Source organism: Phaseolus vulgaris, chromosome 4 (genome assembly GCF_000499845.2).
Source record: "Phaseolus vulgaris cultivar G19833 chromosome 4, P. vulgaris v2.0, whole genome shotgun sequence".
NCBI classification, from domain to species: domain Eukaryota; kingdom Viridiplantae; phylum Streptophyta; class Magnoliopsida; order Fabales; family Fabaceae; genus Phaseolus; species Phaseolus vulgaris.
Window position 1 is genome coordinate 7,767,835 of NC_023756.2, and position 19,730 is coordinate 7,787,564.

The window sequence follows — 19,730 nt, forward strand, 5'->3', positions numbered from 1 at the left end:
GTTGCACATTGGTAATTATAAGAGAATTTATTATATCATTTATCAAAGGAATCATCATAATAAATATATTTTATATCTTTTAATATGACACCTCTCATAGTAAAATTTTTTAGAATTTTATTTTCTTACTAGCTCACCTTTCCTTTCCTCCACCAACATTGTTTCCACAAATATTCTTGCTCGTGTTTTTTGCTCACATCTTCCTCTCTCCCTTTCTCCCTAAGTTCAGGTTCTATAATCTTTCTCTTCTCCTAATTCAGTTTTACCCTAATTTCTCATGTGTGCTTTGTTTGTGGATGTCTCAAATAGATTCCCAAAGCGTTAGAGAGACATTGATGGCCTTTGCATCTCTCTGAAATTCACGAGTTTGTGTGGTCTCTCCGAAATTCGTCAAAATTTTTCTGTTTGTTCCTTCCATTATGCTCAACATATAGTATCGAGTTATTAATATATTGTGTAAATATTAAATTTCAAATTTCGATGACATTGTAAGTTGTACCATATGCTCAACGAAGAATTACTCAATCACAAAAGTTAACAATGTCATACAACTTATCTTAAAAAGATGCAAAGAAAAAATATATAATGGTAAACTTGGACATAGTTATTGTGATGGTGGTGACCATTGTAGAAATGTGGAGAAGAAAAAATCACATGGAAATGGTGTGGAAAAACCGTTTTGAGAATTCTAAGATGAGATTAATCTAAGGATTATAAGTCATGGTCCACTCTAAAGGTAGTGTGCATCCTCATCCTAGCTTTCGTCTACAATATACAAACATAATCATAGTCAACACTCAACATCATGGTACGACACTTGTCGTTTATGTTCATCTTAGTCCACCTCAACTACCCTTCATGCTTTCGTCCAAAATTGACATTTTTTCTGTGACATAGTTTGAATAGTAAGAAATCGTATAGAAAATTATGTAGCCAATACTAATTTTCAAACCTTAGGTTACTTTAAATTCAAACATGACGTGCATTACTAGTTTATATTAATGCAATGAAGATTTGAAACTAGACGAAGATTAGTAACATGTTTATCTTTTGATATACAATTGTGTAAATTTAGTCTTCATTGAATGCATTTTTGTTATTAATTTGATAGTTTTAATAAATTTTAACTATTGGTTATGTTACTTGAATAAGTTCCTCAACATATTATCAAACCAAAAAAAAAATAGTTAGATAAACATAAGCAAAATATTAGACAATAACAACAATAATTATATAGACGAATGTTTTTTTAACTATTTTTGCTTTCACATTTTAATTAAACAATTTTATCTTTTAATAAATAAAAATAAATTTATTTAATTATTATCTATAATCACTAAAAAAAATCATAAAATAGAAACCAATTTTAGAGAAAAAAAATAATTAGTTGATATAGTGACTAAATTATAGACTATTTTAGAGACTAGAAAAAATTTTGATTTCCAAATTAGTTTCTATTATTGTTAAATGGTTTCTAAATTGGTATCTAATTAAAAAAAATATTCTAAAATGATCTCTAATTTAATTACTATATAGCCACTAATAATTTCTATCTCATCATTAATTATTCATCATTAATTATTGTTTGAATCTACACCTCTCATATTTCTATTTTAACATTACTCATATTTTAAAATTAAAAAAAAAAAGATTTTTTTTTAAAAGTTATCCACATACTTCAAAAACACAATATATTATAAATCACACACATCTGTCAACAAGACAATATATTATACTTATCCTCTAACTTTTATTTTTAATGGTTATTATTAATTTTACTTTTTAAATAATAGAGATACGAAATACCTATTTTTCACTAGTCAACACTTTTTTTGTGGTAACTACTTTTAATATCATTTTTGAAATTAAATAATTTTATTCTTTAATAAATAAAAACTACGTGACAGAGAAATCTTTCTCTTTACTAAAAAATAACTACAGGATTTATTTACTTAAAAATAACCACAACAAATATTATTTTCATATTATCCTTAAAAAATTATATATATTTGTAAAGTTTATTAATTTAATATATTTTAATACCATTTTTAAAAAATTATATATTTTTAAAATTGTATTATTTTAAGATAATAAAATGTGGATACATATATTGGAGCATAGTTTTTTTGCTAATAATAATAATAAAATAATTGGTATATGTTAAAATTAACTCATTATGTTATATTTATATATTAAATTATGTTATAACTTCTAATATTTCATATTTGGTTTTAAATGAGCTTATGTTTAAAAACTAACTCATCATATTAATAAATAATAATAAAAATACTATATATTAAAAGAATACTGAATAATGAGTGTTACACCTCATATAAATTAATAATGAACATACATTAGGATTCCTCTATATAGATACATTTACATAAAATTAGTTATAAGTTTATCAACAAAAGAAGATGTGCAAACATAAGAAATTTCAAAGAAAGAAATATATACATAGATATAGGAAAGTAAAATGTCTTAGGTCCGTCAAAAAATATCTTTGGACCATAAATGTCACATGTTAAGTACAATCATACTAGAAAATGATAAATAATATAATAAGATTAATACACAACTGATCCTAGTTTAATTACATCACAAAGTTCAACAAAATTTATGTAATTGATGTCAAAACATTTTAGATTTATAATAAGCTCAAATTGATATAAGATAAAGAATAGAAATAGACCATTTCTGAAACACTTATATTAAACTTATATTAAACACGTCCACTTGATCTACTATAAGAACTTTTGATCTACGCATGAATATGTGAGGATAAGTTCGACGAAATAAATAATTATACATCTAAGATATGTCCCAGTGGTATAAAAATTCTCAGCTTCTCAATGTCTGATGTCTTAATCAATGAAGTAAGGGTATATTTTTTCAATAATAAGCTAAAGTGCTTAATACTACTAACTACAAACTAGCTCAACATACCATCTTAGGTATATGACAACAATTAACATACATTTGTTGGGGTCTATTAGTGTCTAAGTTCAAGAGGGGAGGGGTGAATTGAACTTATAAAATTTTCGCAAGAACACACAATTTTTTCAGTATTCCAGAGGCAAAAAGAACAGATTGTTTTTACATGAAACAGATTGATTCTTCAAGAGCAGTCTTGGCACAATTTGAATTTTGTTCAATGTAAAATTGTGATCAACAGAGAATTATAACAGAACCAGATCAGCTTAATATTGTGAGGATGTAGAATACAACTATGCTTGGAAATCAACCAAAAATACTCAACACAAGGTTTTTAGAGGAAAGATTCTTTCTCAGATTTTAATGAATGGACAGTTTGTTCACAAAACACTTAAACCATTATATGCAGCAGCCTTGTTTATAATCAGAAAACTTTAACAAATCAGGAAGAATAGTTTTCACTTAAACCCAGAATTAACAGATTCAATTTCAAAAGAACAGATTTAGTTCTTGACAGAATTAAGCAAAAACCAGAAATGAGTGCAGGGATGAGAAGACAAGGCACACAAGTTTTTATACTGGTTCACTCATACAGAGCTACATCCAGTCTCACCTTACCCCAAGGTGGAATCCACTAAAACCAGTACCAATCACTTACAAACACAGCAGTTCTTGAACACTACAAGAACAACACACACAATGCTGAAAAACCCTATTTCAGCACACCTTGCACTCCAAGAAACCCTATCAAGGAGTGACTAACACTTACACCTTTACACAACAGAATAAAGGAAAGATTACACTTGAAAAGAAGATGCAAGAACTCAAAACCAGTAGTTCAATTTGCTGCAGAACTGCACCAGCACCTTCACCAAGATCAAAGGTTTCCTAGAACAAGCACACTTGAAAATCTCTTTGGAAAACCTTTCAAAAACTCTTTCAATCCTTCTTCTCACATGGAAATTGTTTGATCTCTGTCAAAAGCGTAATTCCTCAGCACTAATTCATGTGAGAGAGACTTTTCTTTATATAGAAAACAGTTTCTAACTTCTTTTCAAAAAAACAGTTGAAAAGCAGTTAAGAAAACAGCAGATTCATTTTTGAACTTAACAGATTTATTTTTGTGAAAACTGCCAACTCAGCTAACAGAAATAACTGTCTGAGTTGTACCTTTGGTGCCCTAACTAACTTGTGAAAAACCTTTCAGCAGACCAAAGAATAAACATGTTCTTTCACAGTAAAACAGATTAAAGTATAACAAACAGGCCAGCTCAGCTTAACTGAAATAACGAACTGAGCTTTCGCTTGGTGCCCTAACAGAAATTTAGAAAAGCCTTTTAACAGAGAAGAAATAAACAGATTCTTTCTCCATAAAACAGATTTATTTGTGTACTGTTTTAAAACTGTTAAAAACATTTTAAAAGGCTTTTCAAAAACCATTTAACCACATCATGTGCTTGATCTAGACTTGGTTAGGCATCTAGGATAGGTTATATAACAAAAGGCAACCACACACACTTACAAGCCTAATTACGAATGAATCTAAAACCTATTACAATCTTCAAAGCACTCAAGCCATTTTCTTCATCAAACACACATCAAGCCTTGGTAGGGAAGAAGCTTCCTCCAGCTTCAACAACATTAGTCAAACATATTTTTATATAATTATCCCAATGCAAACTCTAGTATACCAATTAATACATTATCAAATAATTGCTTAATCATGTATTGGTTAATTGAACAAAAATATATCTCAAGTACATTTTTTGGTCACTTAGTAACCTTTAACACAAAATAAGAAAGTTTATTAGATATTCCTCACTCAAACAATAAGCGTTATGCTATTGGAGAAGAAGGGATTAATTTTCGCTCTTCCTTGCTTGAACTATAAACAAGTCGCTTAGTGATAACACATATCACTCAAGTGACAAGGATGTAGATTTTTCAAAATCTAATTTAAATTTAATCCAGGTCTAATAAAATAGATTGGATCTAAAATTGAGATCTATTTTAACTAGTTTAAATTGATTTGGATTTTTTCCAATTCAAATTAAATTGGATTAAATCTAAATTACATCCACTTTGTCTAGTAGGTTAAATTTGATTTGGAATCGATTTGATTGACGTGATGCAGGAATGATCCAACTCAGCTTGACATGGTCCCGGTATAATGTATTTTTCCAACTTGACTTGACATGATTTGTCTAAATTTCACCTGGGCCTAACTAGGCCTGAACCCATCCAGACATAGGTTGATCTGGGTCTGACCAAACTCATGCTAATTTGGGTTTGGCTAACTAGGTCTCGACTGAACTTTGCCCAACTTGGCTCTGACCAAACTTGACCTAAATTAAGCCTAATCCAAATCCATATCGACTCAACTCGACTTGTGCTTGTCCCAACTTGATGTTGAATTGATTCAACCTAGCCTGACATGGCCTTAATCTAATGGGGGTCCAATGTCTCCGCCTAACGGAGGCCCAACTCGACTTTCCTCGACTCAACCTGATTTATCTCGGTTGGAATTGGACCCAACTTATAGAAATAGGTGAAATACACAAGAAGAGAGGGTTGACTATGTAAAGGCATATTATGTCCAGTTCTTGACCAACTTGGTCAAGTTTCACTAGGCATGGTCAAGTATTATTTGGATCCCATCCACTCTTGCTAAAAGAACCTAAGTATTATTTGAACACACGATCAATTCTGACTAAAAACCTTGAGTATTCTTTAGAACGTAACCACTCCTGATTGAAATCCTAAGTATTTTTTGGAACGCAATCAATCCTAACTAAAACTCTAAGTATTGTTTGGAATCCAACCACTCTTGCCTAAAACATTGAGTATTGTTTGGAACTTAGTCACTCCTTACCTTGAATATTGTTTAGAACCTAGCCACTCCTTGCTAAAACCAAAACGTTCACAAAGTGTGAAAATATGTCAAAACATAAGAAAGGATGTTTGAATGTGTTTTAAATATAATTTTGCAAAACTATCATTCTTTCATAAATAGAGTGAAATAATATACAACAAAAAAGGAATTACACTATGATTTTTATATTGTTTCGTCTCACATTGCAAACTATGTCTAGTTCTCAATCAATTGATTGAGTTTTACTCTGCAGACTACTATAGGCTACAAAATGAGTATTATATGCAACCACTCTTAATTAAAAACCCAAGTGTTATTTGAATACTCAGCCAATTATAGATAAAAACCTTGAGCATTGTTTAGAATGCCGTCATTCTTGGCAAAAACCAAAGTATTATTAGAACATCAGCCACTCTTGATTAAGCCATTGAGATTATTCAAACTGCAATCGCTCTTATCTAATTCAAAGTATTATTTGGATGACAACACTCTTAGCTAAGACACTAAGTATTTTTTTGGAACACAACCACACCTAGCTAAATAAACTAGGTTCATATAGGAATGTGATCACCAAGATCATATGGGTTTTCTTACTAGAAAATGTTAGCGCGTCTTTCAACATATACAAGTATATGAACTATTTTCTAGTATGATATATGAACACAACAATGATCTCTATAAAATATTTTTGAACTTGCAAAAAGATTTTGACAACATTTTGGCACGCAACAATTAATCACTTCTCTCATATTTTTCTTCAAAGGATAGATTTATATAAATCTTAGAAGAAAGAGTCATTGTAAATTTATTTATTGTCGATGAGAGATTTTGAACTCACATTGCTTTATCTTCTTTTGTTTGATGCACATGGATGTGAAGGTGCATTAAATGCTCCATGTAGCATTAAATGTTAATCTCCTTTTCAAGAAATATTTTGATAACTAGTGGTACTTATCAGTGCTAGGTCAAATAATATTTTACTCAATATGAAGTAAAACAAAGAACGTATAAAGCATATAGTTTGACAAGAGTTAACATGAGCTTGGATCGTATCCTTAGTGATCTTAATGTAGACTTATGCTTTGTGTGGATCATCTGGGCAGAAACAAGATGAAGACATTCCCTACAAAATAGTAATAAGCTTAAAGAATGCTTTTGTTAGGAACAATGTAAGGTTCAGGTTTGTCTACATTTATCATCTGATGAATATTTCACTTATGAAAAGTGGAAACTACAAGGTTTTGTATCCTCTATTAGACAAAGCACTTTGTATTACATGTTATTCTCCTTTCATAATTCAAATTCTTTCAAACAGAGCTTTTTCATGTTTCTCACTTTGTTGTGACAAACACTTAATCAAAATTATGGTTTTTTTTTTACTTTTGCTCAAACAATCTCCCCTTTTTTTATGGTGCTTAAAACAATAAAGTTTAAACATGAAAATTTCATAAAAAAACACAATATATAAGGTTTTCGCAGATATTTAGCAACAAAATTTTAGATAAAATATAGTAAATCATAAGTTTGATGGATTGTCAAACTTTTCAATAACACTGAACTTTCATTTTTTTTATTATTCAAATTATATCATCAAGATATAATGTTTGATTAATTTAATACATATTACAATGTGTTTGAAAAAATTGGAAAGAACTTCAATCTTAGAACCATACTTTATAACACAGTTTTTTACATTTTCAAAGAAAAAACAAGTAAATAAAATACAATGAACGCTCTCCCCTCATTTGAAATGCTCTTTCCCCGAGCTTGTGCATCTTTCTTAAAGTTTCCCCCTTAACGTGTACTTTCTCTTTTACTTTTCTTGATATGCTTTCCCCATGTGCATTTTCTCAATATGTCATGCTCTCCCTTTTTTTAAGCAACAACAATAAAGGGGTGATACCCTCAACATATGGGTAAAACACAAGAAGGCATGAGGCGACCACGAACGCGATGAACAATCACAATGCAACAACCCCAACCAAAATTCTTTTTGGGTTTAAAAATAATCCCTACGAACTCGCAAAATTGGTCTCGAACTCGCGAGTTTATAGCGAGTCCACCGAGTTTGTTCAAAAAATGAGTTTGCTTGCGAGTTAACTCGTCCAAGGTAAGTGGAAACATAAACTAGGACGAGTTAACTCACGATTTTTATAACCATGTACGCAGGTATTGTTTTGGCTCGTAGTCGCCCTTGACTAACCCATACGAGTATTGTTTCGGAATGTATCCATTCTTGGCTAACTAGTCAAGTATTCTTTAGGCATTTATGGCTAAAAACTCTAGTATTGTTTTGGAACGTTTCCACTCCTAGCTAACCCAATGAGTATTATTTTAATAAATAGCCACTTTTGGTTAAGAGAAAGTTTTTTCTAAGGGGTGATTTAAAGGTCACAGATTGCCCTAACTAGATAGGGTAACATCTTTCAATGTTTAAAAGGTTTAAACTTTCTCTACTAGTTTTCTAAACAAACATAATAATGTTCTTACAAAAATTTTATGACACAAAATATTTTAACATCGTTTTGACACTTTGCAAATCGAACTCGTTCTTGCTCTTCTTTTTATTTTTAGTCATTGAGTAGCTTCAGCTATCAGAACGTCTTCTTTGCGTCTGAGCAATTGGACATAGAAGATGCATTAAATGTGTTCCATGTATGTATTAAATTTTTTTCTCACTACAAGAAAAACTCAAATTACATACTGCCAAAATCCGTATATAACACACAAAATCCGTATGTAAAACATCGTTACATACGAATTACATACGGACAAAATTCCGTATGTAAAACTGTCATAGGTAATTTTTACATACGAATTTTGGATCCGTGTGTAATTATATGATAAATCCGTATGTAATATCCGTATGTAATTACATACGGATAAATCCGTATGTAAAATCCGTATGCAATTACATACGGATAAATTCGTATGTAAAATCCGTATGTAACATTCTACACAACAGCATCAGTTTTTGTATTTGGAAGCACCATATATTTTTTGTATTTAGAAGCATCCCATATTCTACACCTGCATATATTCATAAACATTTCAGTACATTCCAGTTTTCAAAAGACAAATATTCATCACATTCAAAGTTGTTGCGGTGGTAGTCGCTAGCGGCTGGAATGTGGCCTTGTTGGTGCTGCTTCGGGTGTTTGTGATTAGGGCACTGAAGTGCTGCTTTTCAATTTCACTTTTTCAAATAAGTTACATACGGATAATCCGTATGTAACATTTCTTTTTTATTTAATTTTTAATTATATTTTTATAATATTTATTTTCTTCATTTGTTTGTTGATATATCATATCATATTAGAAGTAAATAGTTATTTTAGAAGTAAATAAATATCTTATGTAAATAAATAATATTTATCATATTAGAAGTAAATAATTATTTTAATTTAATTATATATTCATATTTTTATAAATTAAATTTATTGTAATATCTTGTTTGTAATAACTAATTAATGTAAGATGTATATTTTTTAAGTATATTTTTGGTTTAGTCACCTTCTAAACTTTATTTTATTGAAACATAATAATAAAAGAGTAATTAAAATAAAATTAGATTGAGAAATAAATAATATATTAATTATAATTATTAAATATATATTGAAATGATTTTAATAAATTGGTCTATGTAATATATGAAATGATATATTGAATTTAGTTATGGAGTGCCTGTTAATAAATTCGCAAGTTTCATTTTTCACAATTTTAATTTTTTAAAAGAAAATAATATATTTCACAAAATAATTATTTTAGAAGTAAATAAATATCATATGTAAATAAATAATATTTATTATTAGAAGTAAATTATTATTTTAATTTAATTATATATTTATATTTTTATAAACTAAATTTATTGAAATATCTTGTTTGTAATAACTAATTAATGTAAAATTTATACTTTTTAAGTATATTTCTGGTTTAGTCACCTTGTAAACTTTATTTTATTCAAACATAATAATAAAAGAGTACTTAAAATAAAATTAAATTGAAAAATAAATAATATATTAATTATAATTATTAAATATATATTGAAATGATTTTAATAAATTGGTCTATGTAATATATGAAATGATATATTGAATTTAGTTATGGAGTGTCTGTTAATAAATTCGCAAGTTTCATTTTTCACAACTTTAATTTTTTAAAAGAAAATAATATATTTCACAAAATAATTATTTTAGAAGTAAATAAATATCATATGTAAATAAATAATATTTATTATTAGAAGTAAATTATTATTTTAATTTAATTACATATTTATATTTTTATAAACTAAATTTATTGTAATATCTTGTTTGTAATAACTAATTAATGTAAGATGTATACTTTTTAAGTATATTTCTGGTTTAGTCACCTTGTAAACTTTATTTTATTCAAACATAATAATAAAAGAGTACTTAAAATAAAATTAAATTGAAAAATAAATAATATATTAATTATAATTATAATTGTTAAATATATATTGCAATGATTTTAATAAATTGATCGGATTGATTATGTAATATATAAAATAATATATTAAATTTAGTTATGGAGTGCCTGTTAATAAATTCGCAAGTTTCACTTTTCACAATTTTAATGTTTTAAAAGAAAATAATATATTTCACAAAATAATTATTTTAGAAGTAAATAAGTATCATATGTAAATAAATAATATTTATTATTAGAAGTAAATAATTATTTTAATTTAATTATATATTCATAATTTAAATAAACTAAATTTATTGTAATATCTTGTTTGTAATAACTAATTAATGTAAGATGTATATTTTTTTTAGTATATTTCTGATTTAGTTCCCTTTAAACTTTATTTTATTCAAACATAATAATAAAAGAGTACTTAAAATAAAATTAGATTGAAAAATCAATAATATATTAATTATAATTATAATTATTAAATATATATTACAATGATTTTAATAAATTGGTTGGATTGATTATCTAGTATATAAAATAATATATTAAATTTAGTTATGCAATGCTTGTTAATAAATTCGCATGTTAGATTTTTCACAATTTAAATTTTAAAAGAAAATAATATATTTCACAAAATAATATAAGTTTATAAATTATTTTTTTAATATATTACTGTTTATATATTTTTAAATATGTTACATGCAAAATTTATTAAAAAAATAATAATAACTTACATACGCAATTTTGAAAAAAAAAATAACTTACGTATGGAACCAATCCGTATGTAACAATTAAAAAAAAAATTACATATGGATTTCTTTTGTATGTAACAATTTAATAAAAAGTTAATACATACGAAAATATCTGTATGTAATAATTTTTATTATTTTTTATTTAATTTTAAAATCAGTTACATACGGAAAATGTTCGTATGTAACAGTTTTGTTTTTAATTAAAATTATAAATAACTTACATATGAATTGGATCCGTATGTAATGTTTTCCGTTTTTTTTGCCAAAATTATATACGGATTTTATCCGTATGTAACGATTTTTTGCTTATATACGGAAAAATCCGTATGTAATGTTTATTTACATACGACATTTTATCCGTATGTTGTGCCCATTTTACATATGGATTTTTATCCGTATGTAATTATCTGTATATAATTTGAGTTTTTCTTGTAGTGTCTCTTCTCTAAGCAACATTCCGATAGTTGGATATACTTATATCTCCTTAGATAAAGTGTTTTTACTTGAAAGTGTGTACAATACAGAGTCGTAAAAAACAGATAGACTTTTTCAGGGTTGACAAAGCATGCACCAAGGAGTATTTGAAGCAAAATAGTTTTAGCTCATTTACTAAAAAGATTGTTGATGTGACATAAACTTTTACATATCTTCTTGGCAAACAAAAGAAACAAACATTTTCTACAACATAAAATAAGCATAAAGATATTCGTGAAATACTATGTTAGCTTAAGATTATGTGCTCATTGTCTGAGCAAACACTATGTTATTAAACAAAAGGAGAGATTGTACAATATTGTATCGTCAAACAAATGAAATATTTGTGTGTTATATGATCTATTGTTAAATACACACACATAAAGCGTCAAAAGAATGCAAGTGCAAGATGAAAACGAAGATGAAGAATACATACTCTTAACCTTAATTTATGTATATAGCACTAGACGATAAAAACTAAGAACAAACGAATTTATAATCATCACAATAAACACTTGTTATGTTTGTTCACATTATAACCTACAAAAAAATCTTTAATAATTTCAAAAGTTTCAATGCCTCACTTACATGTGTGAATTACAATTATGATAGTAAGGAGATTTTACCATTCAGGTGCAATTTCACAAGGTAATTGCCGAAATGGATAAAATTTTAAAAAATTACCAAAATGGGTAAGTCATGTCAAGGTAGTACGACTTCATTTGAAATCTGATTACACTAAATCTGTGTCACCTTGCACCACTTCGGTTCAAATACACTGAAGTTGTGCCACGAAGTCGTGCCACATTGATACAACTTACGCATTATGGTAATTTTTAAAAATTTTACCCATTTTGATAATAAATAAGTGAAATTGCACCTCTTTAATAAAAATATGTATAGTAACTTATCTTCAAATCATAATTTTGTATTAGTGGTCTCTTGTTGTTGGAGCCTTCATTCATTCTCATTTCATCTTTTCTTGCTAAATCTATTGCATCACTTACTATGATAGGTGAATTACAACTATTTTAGTAAGTTGTCTTAAAATCATAATTTTTGCATTAGTGATCTCGTTGTTTTAGGATTCATTCATTACCATTTCATTTTTTCTTGCTAAATCTATATTTCTGAGAGTATTAATTACATGCTTTCGTTCTCTATTCACCCCTTTAGAAGGGTATCATATAGGTATAATGTCTTCGAGTTTCATTCATGCACATGAATAGTAAGTCACTCATCCAACAAAAATGCAGATGACTGCACTGGCCAAAAGGATTAAATAATACATTGGCAAAGCTAATTATTACATTACTAGGCACCAAATTGAGGCAATTTGATGCCAATATGATAAGAAGCATACTTTTAACACATGAGTTTTCCATTAACAAAGTGGACTTAAGGATGAGCTATTCCTTTTGTAACAAAATATATCTATGAAAACTTACAACTAAGGACCCCCCCTAGCAACCCTTTAACAGGTAAGTTTAAAGTTGATAAAGCAGTTTTTCCCCTTATTTGTTGAATTAGCCTGGTCAGGAATTATCTATATAAGCTCATCCAATTAGGCCACAGCAACAGCATGAGCCTTGTAACTCTGGCTTTCTTGCCGCCTATGAACTGAGTTTTTGACATTAAGGCCAGGTGCACCAAAGCAGAAGTAATGGCCCCTCAACTTCCTACCCACTGAAGTTTTCTTTACCAACTTTGGGGATTCATCATCCTCAGGTGGTGGTTGATTTAAGCTAGATGGCCCAGCAATGTCATTGTCAATGTAAATGCCCTTTTGTTTGTCCATTGATCTAGGTGAAGAAATTGATGACTTTGAAAAGGAACTAGACCTGGATCTTCCTGAAACCTTTACTTGGGGCATGGATTGCATGACTCCATGCACTAGTCCTGAAGCAAACCTCTTCTTAGCATTAGGACTTGACTGCTGACTCCTGACAGAAAGAGTTCTTTTGTTGTTAGGAAGTGAAGCTGGCCTAGAAAATCTTTGCCTTAGTGGGGTTGGAGTTTCATCCAAGCTGTTATTCCCTTTTCTGCATGAGTCCACTGAAGCCTCATCTGTAGACTTCTTGAACTTCTCTTCACATTTCTTGTCTTTCACCCTAGGCCACAGAAGAGCTCTCTTCAACCTTGCTGCTGCATGGTTCACAGAACTAGGCCTTTTGCTAGCTGTTGAAACTCGATTTTCTACAGCATTCGGGTCATATGGAATGTGTTCTGATGAAGATGAACTCACTCCTCCATTTCCATGATCAGCACTTGTATCTGACACATTCTCAATGCCAGTGTACAAAAATATTTCAGTGTCTGAGACTCTGAATGATGTCCCAGGACTGCTTCCAATGCTTTGCATTCTCAAGTGTGAAGCTATGGCTTTTCTTGAACTATGACCTTGACAACCAAACATTCCACCAGCTGAGATCAACTTTTTTATTAGTATATCTGATGATGCTGAGTTGGGGTGTTGTCTAAGGTAATCTAGTGGGGTCATGCCATCAACATCACAGATATTCACATTTATTGAGGGAGCAGTCATGAGGAGCTGCACAAGATCAGTATGAATGTTTCCTATGATGGCCATGTGAAGAGCAGTTCTTCCATCATTGTTCTTGTCATTGATAATGTCCCCTACATGAAAGTTCTTCCCACTTAGCATGTTTCTCAAAAGCTCAACCTGCTTGTCCAATCTTTTGAATGCATGAGATTGAAAACCAGACACAGCCTTATGGAAAAAAGTTTCTCCAGAGTTGTTTCTCAGAGAGATCAGTGTGGGAAAGGCTGATACAAGAGCTTCAGCTGTAGCTAATTGGCCCCTGGAAGCAGCCACATGCAAAGAAGTGTTACCCTTATGGTCTGTGGAGTTTATCATGTCAAAGGATGATGTAAGATATTTAACAACCTGCATTAGAGGCAATAGTTGTTCAGAGTTACAATGTCATACCACCACAACAAAAGCAAATCACAAAAATTAAAGCCAAAGGTTGATCTTTCTCCAAGACCATAATAGCAATAATTTGGGAAGCTCACCAACAATAGAGCGGTTGTTGCAGAATTCTTATAGGCACAACACAACCAATCAAAAAGCTCAAAATGAATTAAAATAATAATAATAAAGTATTATAATAAGGAAGCTCTAAATTGTGTAAACTGTCCTCTAAAAATATACTTTATTGCTGAATTTTTTTTCATCAATAAATTAATTTGTTGGACTCAGTCTCTCCATGAGGATAGGAGAAGATCATTTGGTACAACTAATTCTCTCACTCCCTTTGCCTCTCTTCTATACAATTCAAAAAGTTACTACATTAGTGGACATTTACTAATCAATTTGCAGCAAAAAGATTAAGAGAACGAGGTGCCTATAATTTAAGGGTGATTCTAAAGGAGTTTCATAAATTGTTGATAAATCTGAATGCTATTATAAAAATTTCTTGATTCTTGAAAAGTAGTTAAAAGGATTAGAACTTTTAACTACTTCTGCCTGTGACAGACTATTCGATCATGCAAGAACTACTTGCAAACAATAATGATCTTACCGAGATTAGATTAACTCTGTTGCTACATGACATTGCATACTAAATATTCTGTGAGGGGGGTTTTCATTTTACATATCAAGAACTAATCTATGTTCAATCAACACCAACCTCCAGAATAGTTATATGAAACGGGTTATGAGAAACAAGGCAAAGAGTAGCAGTAGCTTCAAACATTAGATGCAAAAAATGAAAGAGAAGTAATGATGAAAAACAAGAGTATCACCTGGACTTGCCCTCGGCCTGCAGCTGCATGTAGAACAGTAGATCCATCTGCATCTCTATAAGCCAAAACATCAGAGCAATTGGCTAGAAGCTCCTCCAAAATCTTCAGATTTCCTCCTCTAGCAGCAGCATGAACAGCCCTATTGGTCATCTCCCACCTATAAACAGAAGGAACATCCCCAACATGCTCCTCCACCACCACCCCTCCTTTGCCAGTTAGAAACCTTGGTGAAACAGCAAAATCAAATAGCAGCCTGAAAACCTCACAATTCTTGCTCCTGGCAGCAGCATAGAATATGTCAGTAATACCATACTCTCCTTCACCAAAAACCAGCAAAGGGTTCCTCTCAAGAAGGACTTGAACAAAACCCAGGTCCCCAGCTGAGGCAGCAGTGTACATTAGCCATCCACCATAGCCAGCCCTGATGAGGGAGTTCTTCCCTTTCTTGGACTCACATTCAAGCAGCAGCTTCTGTGCTACCTCACTCCGAAACTTTGCAACATCATTGAACTGTTCTTCATCATCCCACACCACTTCCAGGCGGCGGATTCGGCGCAGGGAAGTGAGCTTGAAAAGATGGTTACTGTCCATTCTGAGAAGCTCACGAACCAAGTCATAGTGGCCATTAGCAGCAGCCCAATCTATTGGTGATGCGTACCACCACTGGTCCCCAGTGCTCTCCCATCGAAGAGGAAAGTATGTAGGAGCCATTGACAAGATTGGAAAGGCCAAAAACACTAGTGATTTGAAAACTCTAACAAGTATCAACTTTAACAATATGAAAGCAGATAATAATTGAAAATAACAAGAACAAGATAAAACCTACTCAACCACTCACTCAAACTAATGATTGCAAAAGTGAGAGGGTGAGAAAGAGAGTAATTGAGGGTGGAACCGATTATACACAACAAAACAAGAGTATAGATAGAAGCTGGACCTGTGTGAGGAATATAGAAAAACTGATACAGCACAAGAAAGCTTTCATGGGAATCATAACATTGAACATCAAATTAAGTTATAAAGGGAACCAAAGTTAGAAAAGCACTAAAGCACACACATGAAGACAACACATGAGACTAATTAAAGGGTTGAATTGTGCTACTTGCAAAATTCCATTATCACCCAGTAATCAAATATGATAAGCATCACAAGTGCACAACAAGGAAAAAAGAATGGTCCCTGAGGTTGGTTACGTGGGTTGGTGGTGTGATCTAATTAATAATATCAAGCAAATAGTATGAAAATGGAAACAGCCATAATTGTTCTCACAAAGTTAACACAGAAAAGGTAGCAGGCACTTCAAAGAAGAATATTGTTTATAAAAGTGATCACAAAACCATTTGCAGTAGATAACATGAAAAAGGGATGTAATATTCAAGAAAAAGAAAAACACTTTTTTCAACTTGGAATCTCAAAGGGAACTCTAAGATGCCAATAAAAATCTCATTGATGATTATGGTTTAGAACAGTGAAGATCTTGTTGGATGCAAAGGACATGAATAATAATAATGGTAGAGGGGTTGGATGCAATGATGGTAGAAGTAGGAAGTTGAACCAAAGGAAATGAGATTTCACTGTTCACAAAGGTATTCAAGTAATTATAGAGGCTAAACTGAAGCAGGGTGCTTTTGCTTCACACTTTCAGAGACAGAACTAATGTGACCATCAACATCTTTTCTGCAACTTGTAATAATAAATTAAATTATCAGAGTTTTGTGACAATCATTTATATTCTGTGAGGATATGGTTAAAGTGACAGTTTAGTTCTATAATTCACATCTTTGCACTGTATAAGATTGTTCAACCAAAATAATAATGTGCTTATTCAATCCTCCAGAATGTTTTAGGTGAATTGTATTGAAATGGACCTTTTTTTTTTCTTTATCATAACTTAGCAACACGTTTGCAATATTGAATATAGCATCTATGAAAAAAAAGGTTTGTTGAATTCAGGCTTTCTTTTAAAAGAAAAGAAACTCTACTTCTCTCACAATTTTTTCTATACCACTTCCTCATTTATTAATATAATTATCCTTTATTAATATAGAAAGAGGTTTTTTTTAACACTAGTTTCTTCTCATTTCCACTTTACAATCCCTTTCAAATATAAAATATTATATTTTTTTAATAAAAATTAATATAAATAAAATAATAATATATGTGATTGTAAAGTTAATGTAGATATCACTAAGAGTTGTAAACCTATTATTAATCAATATTATAAGATAAACAAATGATATATATATATATATATATATATATATATATATATATATATATATCCTATCATGGTAGGTCTTGTATAAAGGGGGTGGTGGGTTCAAATCTTAATTTGCCAAATGCCTTTAAGTGAGGTGATCTGAATTTAAATCACCCAAAGTGAGTTATTGGTAGGTTAGGTATAAAATAAGTATTTATTTCTATTCTAAAATAATAATCATTTTATTTTTTTAAAATAATAATAGTTTAGGCTATGTTTTCTAATACTCCTAAACATGATTAATACGATGAATTCAGAGCAATGATAATAATATCTTGACCCAGATTACATTTAAATAAATTACTATTTTATTATAATATAATATTTTATTCTAAAATAGTTACAGAGTGAATTTTACTATTTATCGTGTAAAACAAACTTTATTCATGCAGAACTACTTAGAAAAAAACACTTCAAAATTCAGAGTCATTTTGTCTAGAATTATATTAATTGAGTATTTCTTAATTTGTACCACATAGTTTTAAAAAATTATTATTTTAGATGAAGAGAGGGGTTAAAAAAGAGAGAACTATTCAACCCTTTTTATAACACATATTTTAGTTGGTTGAAATTTATTAAAAGTAACAAAATCAAGAAAAGAAGTTGTGAGATTAACCCAAGACTTTGGAAGTTTTAATAAAGTTTGAAAGTGGTATGAAAGCAAATTAATTAGTTTCATTTCTCTTAAAATATATATCATTAGCTTAATTCTAACTTATTTTTATAAAATCATCTTAATAAAGTAAACCCTAAAATTTACCTTTGATGTGAAATCTTTAATCATTAAAAAAAAGTTTATATAAATTTAACTTTTATTTATCAATAAAAATATTATTTGGGGATTTTTGAGAAATATTCTCCCTAAGCCACCGGCCTCTAAAAGTAGTTGATTTGTTTGTTTATGAGCCTAACTTTAGCTATTGACCTAAAAGTTTCAAGTCTTAAAACAGATAAATCAAAATTTGTTGGCCATAATTAACCAACATGTAAAGAGCATCTCATGTGAATATTTTTGAACTCTTAATAAAGAAATATTTAAAAAAAATTAAATGAATATTATAATATTTTGTGTATTAATATTTCATGTAAGTGTTATTACATTACTTTACTTGTCAATATATCTAAATAAGCATTGAGTAATACAAGTAAAAATGGCTAGAACACCCCGAAAATTATTAAGTGTTTAAAACTTTTCTTGAGATATTATTAATATTAGAAAACTTTTCTTGAATTAATTAATTCAAAAGATTTGAGTTCAAACAATATTAAAAAAAAACCTTCAATAAGACAAAGTAAAAGACATCGATACCTAAATAGGATTAGTTTAATTATATTAATAATATCTTATTATAAAGACTCTTCATATACAAAATATACATTCACTTAATGTATAAACTAAAACTCTTAAAAAGAACCACAAAAGTGTTGAGAAAGAAAGCACTTGATTTGATTTGAGAAGTATCAAGAAAAATAATTAAGAGCAATTATGCAAGAACTTTTACAAAAGATTTTATTACAAATATAAATTTTTTTCAGGTTCTTAGACTTTTTCTTGAAGTAATAAAATATTAAGCACTAACATCATTGTTTATTCTAAGAAAATAATTTTTTTAAAAATATTTTTGAAATGATTTAATTGAAGTATACATAATGATAATCGATTATATTGTTGTTGGTTGTATATGAAAATAAGACTTGAACAACTTAATTGATTATTTTAAGATATAATTAATTAAATATGAATATTATATCTTAACAAAGATGAAACAATTGATTTTTTAATTGATTATTTTATTTTTAGTTGAATTAAAACTAAATAAAAATAATCCAAATAATTATTTAGACGATAATTGATTCTTTATTTTAAAAGAAAGTTTGAAATAATTTATTAACACTAAAAAATTGATTATATAAATTATAATAATCTATTGTATAAAGTTATAATTGATTGTATTAAATTATAATTAACTATTTTATTTAAAAAATTCTTTTAATTTTTTTAAAATATGTTAAAATTCAAATCATCTTATAAAGAGTCAATGCAAAATTAATTCAAATATATTTAAATGCATAGTTCACACTCAATCATACATTAAAAGAAATAAACAATCAATATGTTTATAGTTAATTATCAAAATACATCACTTTTAAACAAAGTCTTTCAAGACCAAGATAAGCCACACGCAATTAATTATACATGTTATACTTAGAGCATTCAATTTCTTTTTCAATTATACTA

At 29.1% G+C, this 19,730-nt stretch overlaps 1 protein-coding gene across 1 annotated transcript; it reads right to left on the reverse strand.

The window, feature by feature from the left end:
• Positions 1 to 12,729: 12,729 nt before the first annotated feature.
• LOC137837139 (uncharacterized) lies at positions 12,730 to 16,995 on the reverse strand. Its single transcript, XM_068646009.1, has 2 exons — positions 15,232 to 16,995; positions 12,730 to 14,371 (listed from the first exon to the last, which is right to left on the reverse strand). The coding sequence occupies exons 1-2, from the start codon at positions 15,940 to 15,942 to the stop codon at positions 13,028 to 13,030; spliced, it is 2,055 nt and encodes a 684-aa protein (XP_068502110.1). The 5' UTR covers positions 15,943 to 16,995; the 3' UTR covers positions 12,730 to 13,027.
• Between the last annotated feature and the right edge of the window lie 2,735 nt (positions 16,996 to 19,730).

Excerpts from the sequence above, each read along its gene's own strand:
- LOC137837139 (XM_068646009.1), bottom strand. The coding sequence starts at position 15,942 with ATGGCTCCTACATACTTTCCTCTTCGATGGGAGAGCACTGGGGACCAG. Across the intron at positions 14,372-15,231 it reads CAGGCCGAGGGCAAGTCCAG|GTTGTTAAATATCTTACATC; the intron begins GTGATACTCTTG and ends CCTCTAATGCAG.